This window comes from Phyllostomus discolor, chromosome 4, assembly GCF_004126475.2.
Source record: "Phyllostomus discolor isolate MPI-MPIP mPhyDis1 chromosome 4, mPhyDis1.pri.v3, whole genome shotgun sequence".
Classification (NCBI taxonomy): domain Eukaryota; kingdom Metazoa; phylum Chordata; class Mammalia; order Chiroptera; family Phyllostomidae; genus Phyllostomus; species Phyllostomus discolor.
In genome coordinates, this window is record NC_040906.2 from 51,987,917 (window position 1) to 52,005,035 (window position 17,119).

General features: G+C 39.0%; 1 protein-coding gene across 1 annotated transcript in view; it reads right to left on the bottom strand.

The window, feature by feature from the left end:
* Positions 1–16,262, bottom strand: part of GORASP2 (golgi reassembly stacking protein 2) — a 34,432-nt gene extending 18,170 nt beyond the window's left edge. The window contains exon 1 of the mRNA XM_028510456.2: positions 16,042–16,262. Within this exon, the coding sequence (XP_028366257.1) occupies positions 16,042–16,104 (63 nt within the window). The 5' untranslated portion in view covers positions 16,105–16,262. The remainder of the gene's footprint in view (positions 1–16,041) is intronic.
* Positions 16,263–17,119: the final 857 nt, after the last annotated feature.

The window sequence follows — 17,119 nt, forward strand, 5'->3', positions numbered from 1 at the left end:
AATGATTAACTTAGTAAAACTGAGATTTTGCTTATACAAATTTTCCAGAAATGTGGGACTAACTCATTTTGTAAGTTAAATTATCAAAGGGATTTAAAAGTGCTACCTCTAATAAAAATAATATATACTTACTTCATTTCTGTATACTCAAGTTTTCTTAAATGGGGGCTATTATGTTCTATATACAGAGTGGGGCAAAAGTAGGTTTACAGTTGTGTGCAGATGAAACAGAGTTTATGCTTGTATTATTTATTAATTATTGAATTATTTTCCATTCAAACAACTGTAAACCTACTTTTGCCCCTCCCTGAATTATCATGCAAAATGTCTAGATCCCCAAATAGAAAACAGATTTCTCCTCAAATGGCAGCTCTAAAGGAAAATGGTGGCTGCTTGGAGAAAGAAGAAAAGTGAGGAAGGTCCCAGAGATGCTGGGAAAGAGGCAGAGATCTACTAGGTGTGAAATGCCTGTTAGGTTCCTATCAATTAAGTGCAAAGTGCTTCAGGTGTGAAGAAGATAATTAGCATAAAGCCTAGGAGCTCCCTCAGAGTGAAGTTTTTCATTTAATAGGGTTCACATCTAATCCTATTTTATCTAGAAACTAATTTGTCCATTCATCAACTTCACATTTCTCCCGAGGCTTCTGAAAGTTTACCCTTTAGTTAAAATTGGCTAAAGACAGTGCTTTTTGTAATATCATCACCAATTTAGAAAGCTGATCTCACACAGATTCTTATCATGCCACCTTCTGAGTATAAAGTTTTACCACCATTTGTTTGAAGTGCAAAGTCTCCAATGCCATTAGACATTCTTCCCCCAAACTCAAAAAAGACTTAATAACTCTGAATTCTAAAATAAAGTTTCTCTATTTTTCCATTTTCAGGTGCTAAAACACCAATATCTTCTGTTTCTAACGGACCTTGAAATGAATTTGTCTTAAATTTATTTACATCATTAGTACAATACCAGCACAACTCTGAAAATTAGGTATCTTAAGCACCGCTCAGAAGCCAGCAGAGGGAGCCCTAGGAAATGCTCTTTTTGACCCTAATACACATAAAAGGAAATTTCCTACATTTCATAGCATGTAAAGTAAGATCTACAACACAGCAAATTAAACATCCACACAGGTAAGTTTCTCTGGCAATATTATCCATTGATTACAATCTCTTAGGCATCTAATCTCTCAAGCATCAGATTACCACTTCAATACTTTCTCCCCTTATGAGAGCTGATTGTTTCCTTCAACCATCTCTACACACACACAAACACACACACATGCATGTGCGCAGCATTTAGCATTTATTATTGGGCCAAACAGCATAGAAATTTAAGATGAAAAGATTAAATTTGAAAATTAAATAATTAAGGTTTTACAAGATTTTTAAAAATGTACAGTAAAAAGATAATAGAGTTTTAGAGCTAGACTACTTGGTTTTGAGCCATGGTTTTGCCTACTTACTAGCAATGTGAGCTCAGGAAAGTTTATCTTTATGGGCTTCAGTTTTCTCATCTGCAAGTAAGGGATAAGGTCATCTACTTTACAAGATTATTATAGGGACTGAATGAGTTTAAGTTTACGAAATGCTTAGCTAATAAGTCTCTGACATATGACAGAAGTCCTACAAATCTTAAGCACATCTTCCTTATTAACTTTGCAATCACCACCTGAGGGTCAATCTTTATAACCAATTAATTCCTGTACAAGACACTATTTTTCTAATTATGTATTAATTATCTCACCCATTAAAAAAAAGGCATAAAATGTTAGCCAGCTTGGAAGAGGTAAGTGTTGTCTCTCAAAAATCACTTCCAATGAATGACAGATCTAAAGATCAAAGGTAAAACAATAAATTATGCTTTTAAAGAAAAACAGAAAAATATCTTTGAGATCTTCAAGTACGAAAAGACTTCTTAAATGGGGCTCAAAAAAGTACTAATCACAAACTAAAAAAATTGATAAGCTAAATTATACTAAAACTACAAACTTCTGCTCATCAAAAGAGTAAAAAATTGAAAAAGAAAATACAAAGGAACTGTACTCAGAACAAATTTAGAATGCTGCAAATCATTAAGACAGTAAAACCACAAATAGATACCACTTTGCATCGACGAGAACAGCTAACATAAAGAAGACAAGAACAAGGGCTGACAGTAACATGGAGAGACCGGAACCCTCACACACTGATGGAAGGGATGTAAATGGTGCTGCTGCTGTGGAAGACAGCTTGGCAGTTCCTCAAAATGCTAAACAGTTACCACATGACCCAGCAATTCCACTCCTAGGTATATGACTGAGAGAAATGAAAATATGTTCCTGTAAAGACTTATACCTAAATTTCATAGTTGGATTATTCATAAAAGCCAGAATATGAAAACTCAACTGATATTCCTTAACTGACGAAGAGGTAAACAAATTGTAGAACACTCACAGAATGGAATATCTGGCAATAAAAAGGAATCAATTATTGACAGACGTTACAACATGAATGAATCTGAAAACATTACACTAAGTGGAAGAAGCCAGTGGCCACATAGTTATGATTCCATTTAAATGTCCAGAAAAGGCAAATCCATAGAAAAAGAAAGTAGACTAGTGGTTGCCAGGGGCCGAGGGAAGGGAAGATGAGGAGTAGCTGCTAATGGGTAGGGAGTTTCTTCCTGGGGTGCTAAAAAGGTTATGGAATTAGATACTAGAGTTGTACAACTCTGTTAATTAAAAAAATCAACAACAACGCTAAACTGTAAACTTAAAGGGCTGGATTTAATCTCAATAAAACTGCTAAAAAAGATAACAATGGAGAAATGGTTAAAAGATTTTGGCAAACATTAAACAAAAGAGGATACTGAAGTGGCCAATAACTATAAAAATGTGCTCAACTTCAACTGTCATCAAGGAAATGCAAATGAAAACCACAACCCAATACCATTACACACGTATCAGAATGATCAAAACAAAACAAAAAAAGGACGGAAAATACTAAGTGTTAATGAGGATATGGAACAATCAAGAGATCTGCTGGTGAGAATGTAGATTAGTAAACTATTTGGCAATATCTATTAATATACTGAAATATGCACACCTTTGACCAAATATTCCACTCTTTAATATACCCAATAGAAATGGGCATGCATGTTATTCAAAAGGCATATACAGTATAACGTTCATAGCAGTGCTATTCATAATAGCCTCAGACTGAATCCTACGCAGTGCCCATCAACAGCAGGATAGATTGTTTTGGTACATGCTCTCAATGGCATAAAATGTATTAATGAAAGTCTCTACAACAATACAAAACATGGATAAATCTCACAAGCAATAAAAGAAGCCAAATACAAATGAATATATATATCTATCATATGATTCCATTTATATAAAACATAAGAACAGGCCAAAATGATCTATGCTGTTATAAATCAGGACAGTGGGCCTCTGGCCAACATGGAGGTGAAGGTATAGATATACTGTGCCTCCTCGCACAACCAAAAGAAGGACAACAACAAATTTAAAAACAAAAAATAACCAGAACTGCCATAAAATCAAACTGTGTGGCAGTCCGACAACCAAGCAGTTAAAGAAGAAACATTCATCCAGACTGGTAGGAGCGGTGAAGCGGGGCAGCGGGGGCCGAGAAGATGCATGGCAAGGTGGCAGCTGACAGACCGGCGGTCCCACATTTACATGTGGATAAATTGGGAGAAACAACTGGGGAGTGAGACAGACTGCGCAATCCAGTGTTCCAGCCTGGAAAAATAAAGCCTTGAAACCTTTGGCTGTCAAAACCTATGGGGGTTACAGCTGCAGGAGAAATTCCCAGCTTCACAGGAGAGTTTGTTGGAGAGAACCACAGGGTCCTAGAATGTACATAAGCCCACCCACCTAGGAATGAGTGCTAGAAGGGCCCAATTTGATCGTGGGTAGCAGGGCAAGTGACTAAAAGCTGGCCTGGCCAAGCAAGGGGCATAGTTCCCTCTCTGACCCCTTCCCCACAAACAGTACCACAAGGTAGCAAGGTGGGTTGTCCCGCTATGGCAAATACCTAAGGCTCTGTCCCTTACAACATAAGAGGCAGAGAGAGAGAGAGAAAAAAAAAGGGGGGCCCAATTGAAAGAATAGATCAAAGCTCCAAAACCAGAACTAAGTAATGAAGATATAACCAACCTATCAGATGCACAGTTCAAAACACTGGTAATCAGGATGCTCACAGAAATGGTTGAATATGATTACAAAGTAAAGGAAAAAATGAAGGCTATGCAAAGTGAAATAAAGGAAAATGTACAGGGAACCAACAGTGAAGGGAAGGAAACAGGGACTCAAATCAATGATTGGGAGCAGAAGGAAGAAATAAACATTCAACCAGAACAGAATGAAGAAACAAGAATTCATAAAAATAAGGAGAGGCTTAGGAACCTCTGGGACAACTTGAAACATTCCAACATCTGAATCATAGGGGTGTCAGAAGGAGAAGAGGAAAAGCAAGAAATGGAAAATTTATCTGAAGAAATAATGCAGGAGAACTTCCCCAATCTGGCAAAGGAAATAGACTTCTAGGCAGTCCTGGAAGCTCAGAGGGTCCCAAAGAAGTTGGACCCAAGGAAGCACACATCAACGCACATCATAACTACATCACCCAAGCTTAAAGATAAGGAGAGAATCTTAAAAGCAGCAAAAGAACAGGAGACAGTTACCTACAAAGGCATGCCCATAAGGCTATCAGCTGATTTCTCAAAAGAAACCTTGCAGGCAACAAGGGGCTGGAAAGAAGAATTCAAGTCATGAAAGGCCAAGAACCTACATCCAAGACTCCTCTACCCAGCAAAGCTATCATTTAGAATGGGACGGCAGATAAAGTGCTTCCCAGAAAAGGTCAAGTTAAAGGAGATCATCACCACCAAGCCCTTATTATATGAACTATTAAAGGAACTTATGTAAGAAAAAGATGATCAAAATATGAATAGTAAAATGACAAGAAACAACCATCAACAACAGAACCTAAAACAAAAAACAAAAATAAAAACAAACTAAGCAAACAACTAGAACAGGAACAGAATCACAGCAATGGAGATCACATGGAGTATTAGCAGGTAGGGGGATGGGGGAAAAGGTATGGCGAATAAGAAGCATAAATGATAGGCACAAAATAGACGGAAGGGGTTAAGAATACTATAGGAAATGTAGAAGCAAAAGAACTTATACATAAAGTACATGGACATGAACTAAGGGGGGAAATGCTGGTGGGGTGGGTGCAGAGTGGAGGGGAATAAAGGCTAGAAAAAAATGGGACACCTGTAATAGCATAATCAATAAAAATACATTTTAAAAATATCAGGATAGTATTTATTCATGCTGGGGTGTTGGAGAGTCATTGGGGTGAGACTGGAAGGGGTTGGGAAGCCTGTTACACAGTGTGTTGTACATGAAAATTCATCAAGCTATACACTTATGTACTTTTTTAAATCAAAAAGTTTAAAGATATGTTCTTTCTATCCAAAAAGTAGAAATTAAATTACTACAATCTAAGAGCATACTCACACCTCACCTATAAGGAACACCATTTGAAAACCAGCTATTAAGTCTAAAAGGACTCTGAGCAGGCAATGTAAAGGCCACAAAGTAATGTATTTACCTTGCTCATTCTTTTCTGTTTTTCTTTCTTCCTTTTTTTAAAGATTTTTCAATGACAGTTGATACAGAATATTAATTAGTGTCAGGTGTACAACACAGTGATTAAACATTTATGTACAATTGTTCTTCACAACATTACTTCAAGACCACTCTTAGATGCTATTTACTGTACATTTATTTTGCATGGTTTGGCTATCTGATTTCCAAGACAGCAATATGCAGAGTAATGGACAAAAGAACTGAAAGAAGAAAGGGATGCTACTGCCACTGGACTGTAAAAAAGTTGCCAGTAGAAAATCCTTTTAAAAATTACAAAAATCAAAAGAAAAACAAAGCACCAGTCTTGAGCCACTTACTAAACTCTACCTAGCAAGTACTTACTGTGACTTATAATAAAAGGTGCAACTGTGGTTGTGTCTCGTTGTAGGGAATACAACAGTGAAAAAACAAAACATCTCTGTCCTTAAGTCACCTACATAACTTTCTGTGATGAGGGAAATCTTCTGTATGTGTGCTGTCCTATATAGTAGCCAGTAGCCACAGGTGACATAAAGCATTTGAAATGTGGCTTGTGTAGCCAAGGAACTGAATTTTAATTTCACTTAGTTTTATTAATTAACATCTAGTACTTGAACAACAATAAAAAAATGGTGGGGAAAAAAGAAAAAAAATTACATCTAAGTTTAAACAACCGCATGTAGCTAGAGGCTACCCTACAGCACAAGGCTAGGTGATGTCTGTGTGATCTGTATTCCAACACGGCATGTTAACTGACAGTCATCAAAACAATTAAGACAGGAATTGGTTAAAATATACTTAACACTTATCTCTCTAATGCTGGAGAAGCACACAATACATTTTAAAATAGATCTTCGTTTCTATTTTTTTTTAATTCCTCACCTGATGATATGTTTATTGATTTTAGAGAGGGGTGGAGAGAGGAATATTGATTTGAGAGACAAATGTTGATTGGTTGCCTCCCATATGTGCCTGGACCAGGGATTGAACCTGAAACCTAGGTATGTGACCTTTTGGTATACGGAACAACTCTCCAACCAAATGAGCCACCTGGCCAGGGCTTAAAAATAGATTTTCATATATCACAGTTTTGATATTTGAAAGCAATATATATTCAGTTTTAAGGAAAAAATCAACTCTATGCAACCCATTCCTTGAGAGTTCAAAAAGCATAGTGAAGTTGTACTTTTGCCAATTTCTTAGGCCATATGATTTACTTTGAACAATTAAGAAATATAATAAAACAGCTGAAAATAATAAAGGGCAACATGCTTACAAAATGATAACTCTAAAAAGAAATGTTACCAAACCATGGATAGGCAGACGAAATTATGAACAGTTATTGGTACTTACTAAAGTAAAAGTAACAACATGAAAGAAATGTTTCCCTCATAAGCACTCTAGGAAAAAAAGCAAGAAGTAATCTGATGGACATTTTTTACTCCTCAAAGTTACAGAGGAACTGCACTGAAGGGTCATCCATCCCCACTACATAAAAAGAAATTAACACCAATGACTAGGGGATGGATTTTTGAATCACCAACCATGCATAAAGGAATCCCTGAAGTAGTGTCATTCAGTAACTACAGGGAGTTTCCGTGGGTTGTGGAATCAATTTAATAGACAAATGTCAAAAATATCAACATACACAAAATACCAATTCATGACTTAATAAGACCTAATAAGGATGTTTTTCATGAAATGTAGTAGTACATACCCATTGCAATGGAAATACATATTTCTTATTTTGAGCTGTAATAAAGTTCAATAAACTGCCCAACAAGATACCATTAACTGTTTTGTCCAATCCAATTCCAGTTAATAAAAGTAATTAAGCTTTTGACTTTACTTTTACCTTGATACTGAATCATTAGAAAGTTTTCCAGATTTAGCCTGAATTTGTGTACAGGTCTAATAGTTCTATACCAGTTGCTTTCCAGCAAAGCACCCAGCCCTTCTTCTATAAAAGTATTACAGCACTTTATGCTAGATTTGGGTCTTTTTGCATGAATCCCTCCCTTTCACATCGACTTGGGGGAGAGAGGGGCGGCAGGGTTGAAGGGAGGAAGTTTGGGTGGAGTGTGTGGAGGCAAGGGGAGACGTTCTCTCAACTGCACTGCCCCACTTACTCATATACTTCCAGCTGAGGAATACAGAGCTGCTATCTCAAAGGAACCCACAAAGTTACTTTCAGAACACGATATTATCAGACTAGGTATTTTTTTAAGGTGATATACAAAAATACACTTGACCAAATTTCAGGCTGGTACGTAAATGATCTTCCTCAAGTTTTTTAGCCATGGAGATATTTCCATAAAAGTAATTCAGTATGATGTGCCTCCTCTTTATTAACTCTTTACACTGGCACCACCAATTCGTTCTTCGCACATTAAAAGTAAATAAGTCCCTTTGAATGACTGTCTACACCATCACCCCTTCTAGCTCTTAATTTAATGTTAACAGTCTCACTTTTGTAGTTTTTAAGAACATAAGAGATGTTAAATAAGGCTAGAAAATAACTTGAAATTCAATTAACACCTAAACGAGAGCTCATTTCAACTATACACACAAAGCCTCGTGTTACGTGTGTGCTTAAGGAATCAAAACAACAGGGAAAGATCTGGAAAAGGGATGTTAATAAAAATAAGCTCTAAATCCTTCAGGGTTTTAAAAAAGGCACTTTGGGAGTCGGAGAGCTCTTCCACATTCTGAAAACGGCCAGTTTCCCCATTTGGCACTTGGCACAAGTGTGTAGTAAATAATTCTGCAGTAGAGTAGAAGACTTCAAGCCTCCCTGATAATGTGAGACATTCTTCTCACATGTTCTACCAAAGTGACTCAAAGAGCACCTTCTCCTAACACTGAACCAACTGATGATGTAACTTATATAATATGAAGCAATTTGAAATAAAATCCTAATGGTTACTAAAATGAAATCAAAACCCATTATTACATAGCAGCTTCCTAGAAAAGATCTGTATGTTAGTAAAACGATGTTCAAATAGAGTGAAGTCTGCTTCAAAATAAGCAAAAAACTCTGACAAGCTGTTACCTCATTTTATACTATTTAAATACCAAGTTAGTTACCTCTTAAAGAAAATGGGCTGTATGACTTTGGGCAATAATCTCTCTCTGCTTTAGCTGTAAAGTGAGGAGGCTGATTGGGTAGTGTCTAAGATTTCATAACTCACCATGAAATAAGCCTAACTGTTGCTTAGTTACTGAAAGACTCTACAGTGTAGATCAAACCCAACAACATCATTTTAATAACACAGACCTTTTTAGTCATTTTAATTAATGTGCTTAGTCACACTGGCAAAATGATGAAAACGACACTGGTAGTCACATACTTTTAAAAAACAGACATAAGATATCTTTAAAAATGAGGATCCTTAAAAATTAGAAGGTACATTTATAAAATTAATGGGTCAGATTTGATCTAAAATTTATGTTTTAAACAGCAGTAAAGTACAGAGTTAGATACATGACAAAAAGTAGCTACTGAATGGTTAAATGGAAATACTACTTAAAATGTTTACAAGTATATTTTGACTAGTACTTCCACTACACTAGTGGTTCCCAATGGTGATACAATAATGCAACTGTTAATAATAAAGGCACCAGATAACAGAGCCTATGCTAGTGTTTTACATGAAATATCTCACTTAATCTCCAGACTAACCAATGAGGAGGGAAGCACTGTTTTAATAAAGAAAGTTAATGTGTTGTTTTTTCCAAAAAAATTTTTAAAGGTTTTATTTATTTTCAGAGAGAGGGGGAAGGAGAGAGAAACAGACGGAGATAAAAACATTGATGTAAGAGGAATATTGATTGGGTGCCTCTGACACAACCCCAACCAGGGACCTGGCCCACAACCCTAGCCTGTGCCCTGACCGGGAATTGAACCAGTGACCCCTGGGCTTGCAGGATGACGCCCAACCCACTGAGCCACACCAGTCAGGGCATGACAAAGTTCTTCATTGCTGATAATGTGCTTGAATGATCTCTCGAGTTGTTTAAAACAACAAAACAAAACAAAACACCCCCCTCATCATTCTCTTCATGCTAAAGTAAATTATTTGCAATACCAAGAGGGATGCGCAGTCTCCTCAAGTAATAACTTTGGTTCTGAGTATGTTTGGGCTGGGTGGGGGGGGTCACCTTACTCAATAATCACAAATTCCAAGGCAATCCACAGATTCTAACGTAAGTACACATCAAATCTTTGTGAATAAATATTTTCTAGTTTAATTAAAATTTCATTAGTGAATCAATCAAAATAATATAATCCTTTCAGTAGACTATTAAAGCCAGCAAAATAAGTGTAGTGATATTATTTGAAATTCAAGTTTTATGAAGAATTATCAAATAACCCAGTCACTCTCTGATCTAGAAGGCACTAGCGCCAATGCTATGCACTCTACTACTCACTGACCAGAGACAGACACCATAATCATCCACCAATAGCAGGTCTCCCTGAATGAGGCTCCTGAGAAGACGGTCTATATAGGAAAGAACGCTTCATCACAAAAATATGAAAGTTACATAAACAACATGACACTATTAATTTGTTCAAGGGAATTGCTTATTTCCAATGGTACTTACAATTCCTAAAAGTATACTAAGGTTCACATACATTGCATTCCATGGCATTAATAAACTGAAATATAGTGATTCCTACGTTTAAAAGCAATTCCAGCCCTGGCTGGTGTGGCTCAGTGGGTTGAGTGCCAGCCTGTGAACCAAAGGGTCGCCAGTTCGATTCCCATTTAGGGCACATGCCTGGGTTGTGGGCCAGGTCCCCAGTAGGGGGTGTTCAAGAGGCAACCACACATTGATATTTCTCTCCCTCTCATTCTCTCTCCCTTTCCTCTGTCTTAAAAAAAAAAAAAAAAAAGCAATTCCAAAGAATGTTTATTAGTTAAATTTTGAAATTTTGCAGCATTTTTTTCAGAAGAGATTAATTTTGGGAGTAGGTCAGAATTTTCACGTGGTACTTACAAAGCTGTTTTAATTATAACTTTATACTTGAAAAATGGAATCAAATAATCTGTCATCTTTTAATACTCATTGTTTTCAGAATGAGTGAGAAGCGGAAGTAGTGAAAATTTTGTTTTTCAAACAGGGGCATGAGTTTGAGAAACATTGTGTCAGTAGAATAAAAAATTACGACTATCAAATATTGGGAATTTACTTTCTCAAAATAAATACTGAGCTAAAATGCTGTAGCATATCATGTAGATTATTAAGGCATCATTTGAAAAGAACAGACCCATATAACAGTAGATAGTGTCTAGGTATTCCATTTTCTATAGAAATCATTCTACTGCCACTTTCTCCTCTAAGGAAAGTACCTGATACTGGCCAGTCTCCTGAGCAAATGGCTCAGGAGATAAAGGCTACTACACTGGAGACACACCTCATCTCAACGTCCTTTGCTTCAAAACATCAACTCGAAATCTCTCTTGGTGGAAACTATAAGAAAGAGCAAAATGACGTTTTCCATGTCTCCATGTTGGTATGAACACTGGTTTCAAAATGTCCTCAGATATACCTCATCTTAGAGAGTATTAAGTGCAGAATGAAATTAATTTGAGTATTTTAATTTACATGGGGATCTTATATTGAGTATCCATGAGACAACTCCAAAAAGGTAATTTTTGCCTAATGGACAATCTAGGCAAGAATTTTGTATTCAACACACTTCAACTATAGTAACTCACCATAACTTCTAACAAAACTGAGAAGCCCTGGTGACACTTCTCCTGCCTAACGTTAGGATTCGAGGCCAGGAATAGAAGTGGTACTCATGGTGAACATGGAACTAGACCTACTACATAAGGGACTCTGAAATATAATGCTATTTTTAAATGAGGGCTTCTGAACAAATTAAAAAATCTTCCATTAGGAGTCTACTTTTTATAACTATATTTTTGTAAATATACAAACATTTCATGACCATTACAGAAAATATATTAAACTTTTTTTTTTTAATTTTTTTTTAGATTTTATTTATTTATTTTTAGAGAGGGAAGGGAGGGAGAGAGAGAGAGAGAGAGAGAGAGAAACATCAATGTGCGGTTGCTGAGGGTTATGACCTGCATGTACCCTGGCTGGGAATCGAACCTGCGACACTTTGGTTCGCAGCCCGCGCTCAATCCACTGAGCTACGCCAGCCAGGGCTAAAATATATTAAACTTTAAAAGAAATATGCCTGGCTGGCGTAGCTCAGTGGATTGAGCGCGGGCTACAAAGCAAAGTGTCGCAGGTTCGATTCCCAGTCAGGGCACATGCCTGGGTTGCAGGCCATGACCCCAAGCAACTGCACATTGATGTTGTTCTCTCTCTCTCTCTCTTTCTCCCTCCCTTCCCTCTCTAAAAAATAAATAAATTAAAAAAAAAAAAAAGAAATATAAATGTGCCCTGACCAGGTGACTCAGCTGGATGGAACATTGTCCCACACACCAAAAGGCTGTGGGTCTGACTCTCGTTCAGGGCACGTACCTAGGTTGTGGATTCGATCCCTGGTTGGGGCACATAGCAGCAAGTGATTGATGTTCCCCTCTCTCATCGATATTTCTCTCTCTACTCTCTATCCCAACTCAATGAACACATCCACGTATCCTCAGGTGAGAATTTTATTTTTTTTTCCCAAATAAAGTAAAATAAAATAAATATAAATGTCACCATCCACCAATAATCCTTTTAATATCCTGGCTCATTACCTTTCCATGTTATTTTCCTGGCCATCCGAATGTACACAGACATACATGGAGAGGCATACCTGTGCCCACAGAGTTTCCTGAAACACAATTTTCACTGAATGCACAGTCACCGAATCTGTGTATAGGTCCTGATTTATTTAACAATTCTTCAGCTGTTGTATATTTAGCTCATAAAACCAACATCTTATAACTCTGACCACATTGTACTTGAACATATCCTATCATTTAAAGTCTTTGTGAGATATGGCTTAGGGAAAATGTTAGGCAGAGCAAAAAAGACTAGGAAAAATACTTCAACAGTATTTACCTTTGGATGGTAGGATTACAGGTAATTTTGGTTCATTGTTACACTTTTGAAACAAATCCAAATGATAATTAGTAAACACGTGCTCACAATCAGAAAACAATTTACTAAAATGAAGATCAACATTTATGTAATTAGATAACATTAAAATTTAGTAATTTGGGAAAAGGTACATTTTAAGTGAAATCAAAATGTTGTAGATACAAAAAAATTTGTAGATATATACTTATAATAGCAAAAGAATACGAAGATTAAATGTCCAACACCAGAAGGTGCTCTTAATGAAACTATGGTGCAACAGGCTAGTATGGAGCTAAGTGAAACAGGAGACAGACCTGTGTGCTGCTATGGAAAGCCTGCCAAGACCGTTATCAAATGAGAAGACCAAGGTGTGTGGCTGTTATCATATAATTCCAATAGTCACAAAAGGAAACAGAACGAGTAAAAAGGGGAGGGTGTATTACACATTTTTGAAGGGATACATAAGAAATTACCTATGGTGGTTACTTCCAGGATGGGAAGTCCATATAAAATAGCATCAGCAACATGAAAATGTGCACGAATACATAAATACATAAAACATAAAGAGGAGAGTACACTGCTCACAGCAGAAAATCTGAAAACATTTCAAGGTTGTCCCTAAAGATTTTTTTTTTAAAGATTTTATTTATTTATTTTTAGAGAGGAAAGGGAGGGAGATAGAGAGAGAAACATCAGTGTGCGGTTGCTGGGGGTTATGGCCTGCAACCCAGGCATGTGCCCTGGCTGGGAATCGAACCTGCGACATTTTGGTTCGCAACCAGCACTCAATCCACTGAGCTATGCCAGCCAGGGCCCTAAAGATTTTTTAAAAACAGAATCTAACAATCAATATGAAAAAATGGAAAAACTGTAAAGTTTGATATGAATTGTAGAGACTTTGAAACAACAATGATAAAACAACAATGAATATGGATGTCAAAACCCAGTCATACAAGTTTCTATGACAAACAAGAAAATGGCCAGGGAATTTATTATTAATGAAAACTTCCAATTTAACCATTCTAGAGAACTTGTTAAACACAGGTTATTTTATTCCAAGGTTATCCTGTCATATTTACTGTTGTTTACAAACTCAGTAACCCAGCGGTGGAATATACCACTGTATATTTAGTCAATAACAAATGAAAATAAGATATTTTTTTATGTTGGGATTTAACATAGTACTTTCTCCTTTAGAAAAACAGAGAACACCAATTACAGAGTCAGAGGCAGAGTGGGTTACACACTCAGGTACATTAAAAAAATTCTCCTAGATGATTATTACTATTTCAAAGCTCCCTCTAATAAACCTCAAACTATAGAATATGTATGAGCACTAATTTACTGAGGTGTATCTATGTAAACAAGATACACTTCAACTTGTTTTACGGCATTGAAGTCATTAACAGAAGTCACTGAATCCTTTTGATGTGTAGTTTTCCAACAGACTTTTTAAACTCAACACTAGATTTTACTGATTGCGTGTGTTATAAAAATACCATGAATCCCCAAGGATTCATGGCTACAGTCACTGTGAGAATCAGCTGGTAATACTGGATAACACAGCCCAGAACCTAGAACTCAAAATCAAACCAAATAATAGAAAGTACTGCCACTAACTTGCACTCACACTGGAGTCTGACACTTCTTCCATTTCCTCTATCCATGTGGTACTTGGGGGCTGGCTTAACTGAAGGCAACAGGAAGGTAATCTGGCTTCTTTATAGATTCTCTTTACTTTCTGGGAAAATCCTTTGCAAACAAGAGTGTGGTTTCAAAGAGGGATGTTTAGTACAGTGGAGAGACAACTAAACATGATAATCCTGAAGATCTAAAAGGTGACTGATCGCCCTGGCTCAGTGGATTGAGTGCAGGTTGGGAACCAAAGTGTCCCAGGTTCGATTCCCAGCCAGGGTACATGCCTGGGTTGCAGGCCATAATCCCCAGCAACCGCACATTGATGTTCTCTCTCTCTCTCTCTCTCTCTCTCTCTCTCTCTCTCGATCTCCCTCCCTTCCCTCTCTAAAAATAAATAAATAAAATCTTAAAAAAAAATATACTTTGCCCTGGCTGGCGTAGCTCAGTGGATTGAGCACAGGCTGCAAACCAAAGCATCGCAGGTTCGATTCCCAGTCAGGGCATATGCCTGGGTTGCAGGTCACGGCCCCCAGCAACCGCACATTGATGTTTCTCGTTCTCTCTCTCCCTCTCTAAAAATAAATAAATAAAAAAATTAAAAAAAAGAGTGTGTCTCACCTCAAAGATGGGACCTAAGCCAGAAAATGACTGTAGCACCACGAAATGCACTTTCTCACTTTCAGCGAAAATGCTCTTGCCTGTGAGGAGCTAATATCTAAGTGGAGCTCTACTGCATCCTGAAATGGCGCTGCAGGTTGGGGCCACTCTGTTAATAGTCAGTCCCGTTACTACACACGCGAGTGCCACAGTACACAACCACCAATGCTACTTTTAAAACTAGTTCCTGAGGAAGGGACTACATGCTTAATTCAACCCAGGCTGTCCATAAACAGGGGCTTAGTTAACGCCTTTTGACATGTACTATGCTTCTCTGCATCCTGGTGACTGAGATAGCTTTCCTTTATTTACCTAGATTATATTTTCAACCGTTCCTCTTCTTTACCTCTTTCTCCACTGTGGCTCTAAACCTTAATCTTCACCACACCCTGAGCAGTCTTAGAAAGAAGAGAACGGAAGTTCCCTCGGCCAGGAAACGTAGAAGAGGATTGGAAAGGTCAGGAGCGACACGACAGCAAAAAACGACTGTCAAATTCAAATAAATTTACGTCTGTCAAGCCTACACCTGGGCCACTTCATTCTGTTTGCCTAATTGGCCTTTCCGGACATTAATACAGAGCCGAGGTAAATTAACACCTGCGTCGCATCCCCAGCCTCTCGTAGGCAGGGTTCAGGCTTCCTTTACTCGGAAAACTAAAAAGATACCCTCACCATCACCTCTTCGCAGACTTTGCCCCCAAGCCTTTCCTAACTTTGGAAGCTAAGAATTGAGGGGGAGAGGACCGAGAAGGCCGTGAGTTGGAAAAGGAGCCAAGTTTGTCCTCAAGAGAAGTCGCCGGCTGCCGTGTCAAGCTCCAGACCCTTTTCCCACAGCAGAGGATCCTGTGCCCGAGGTGCTCCGGGTATACGGGATGTGAATGCTCTCCCCAACCAGCCTCCGCAAAGCTACCGCGGTCGCTCTTCCTAGGTGGGGTCCGGCCGCCAGCCTCGGGAAAGGGCCCGTCGGGGCCTCCCCCTCCTCCAGGCCAGGCCCCGCCTCCAGCTCGCCGCTCTTGCTCTTGGGCTCCGGGGCCGCCGTCGGAGCTCTTACCCGCAGGACGTGGTAGCCTTCCGTGCCCCCGCCTGGAATCTCGACACTCTGGGAAGAGCCCATGGCAGCGGGCAATCAGCGTGGCCGGGTCGGGCTCCGCACTGTTCCCCGCTCCCTGCCCCCAGCCAACCGCCCGCTCCGCTCCTCCGCTCAGCTCCTGGGACGTGGCACTTGCTGCCGCCGGAGAGCGGGGCCGCACTGCCCGCCGGGAGATGGTCTTCGCGGCAGTCAGGGCCCCTGCGACGCCGCAGACAGCGCCACCTGCCGTGAGCCACCAGAATGGGCCTAAGCGTGTGCAGGTGGAAAGCGAGCGCCAGGGGAAGAGAGATGGGCGGGGCCAACTCTTGCTCGCGAGAGAGCAGAAAGTGTACAGTTCAGCCCTACTCAGCACCTTGTTACGGGACCCTGAGTAGGACAAGATTCATCTACCGAAAGATTGTATGATGAAAGAAAGACAATCTTGGTTGTAGCTCCCCTGGCGGCCAAAGTCAGGAAAAAGGCTGCTGCTCTGCGGCTGAAAAGAATAGGGGCGGATGCAAACAGTTTCCTAGCTACTCTCTGCATCTAGTCCCAAGTTGCACAGAGATGACAGTGGCTCCCCGTGTAGTGAATACTGCATCCGCGTAGCTCAGCTCAGCTTTAGAAAGGGAAATGTTCCATTTATAAAACTGCTGTCCCAAAAAGTCATGCTCGCGCTCGTGCTCTCTCTCTCCTCTCCCTCTCCCTCCCTCTCTCTCTCCTCTTCTTCCCCCTCCCTCCTCGTGTCTAGCCCCAAATGTTTAACTTGCTTCTGTCACATCTTCAGTTAGCTCTTCTAGTTTACAGCAATAGAGAGGATAGAGCAATGAGTAAATACCACCACAAGCAAGCAACCAGGCAAATACAGGAGGTGGACTGTTCTTCAGAACAGCTAACCTGCTATTTTCATCAAGTTAGAATAATAAGAAAGGGACTATACTGGATTAAAGATATATGAAGGACATAACCAGGAGATGCAAAGTGAGATCTTGACTCTGGGGCTGATCTGGAGAGATTAGCTGTAAAGGCCATTTTTGGCTTAATTGGGAAAATTTGAATA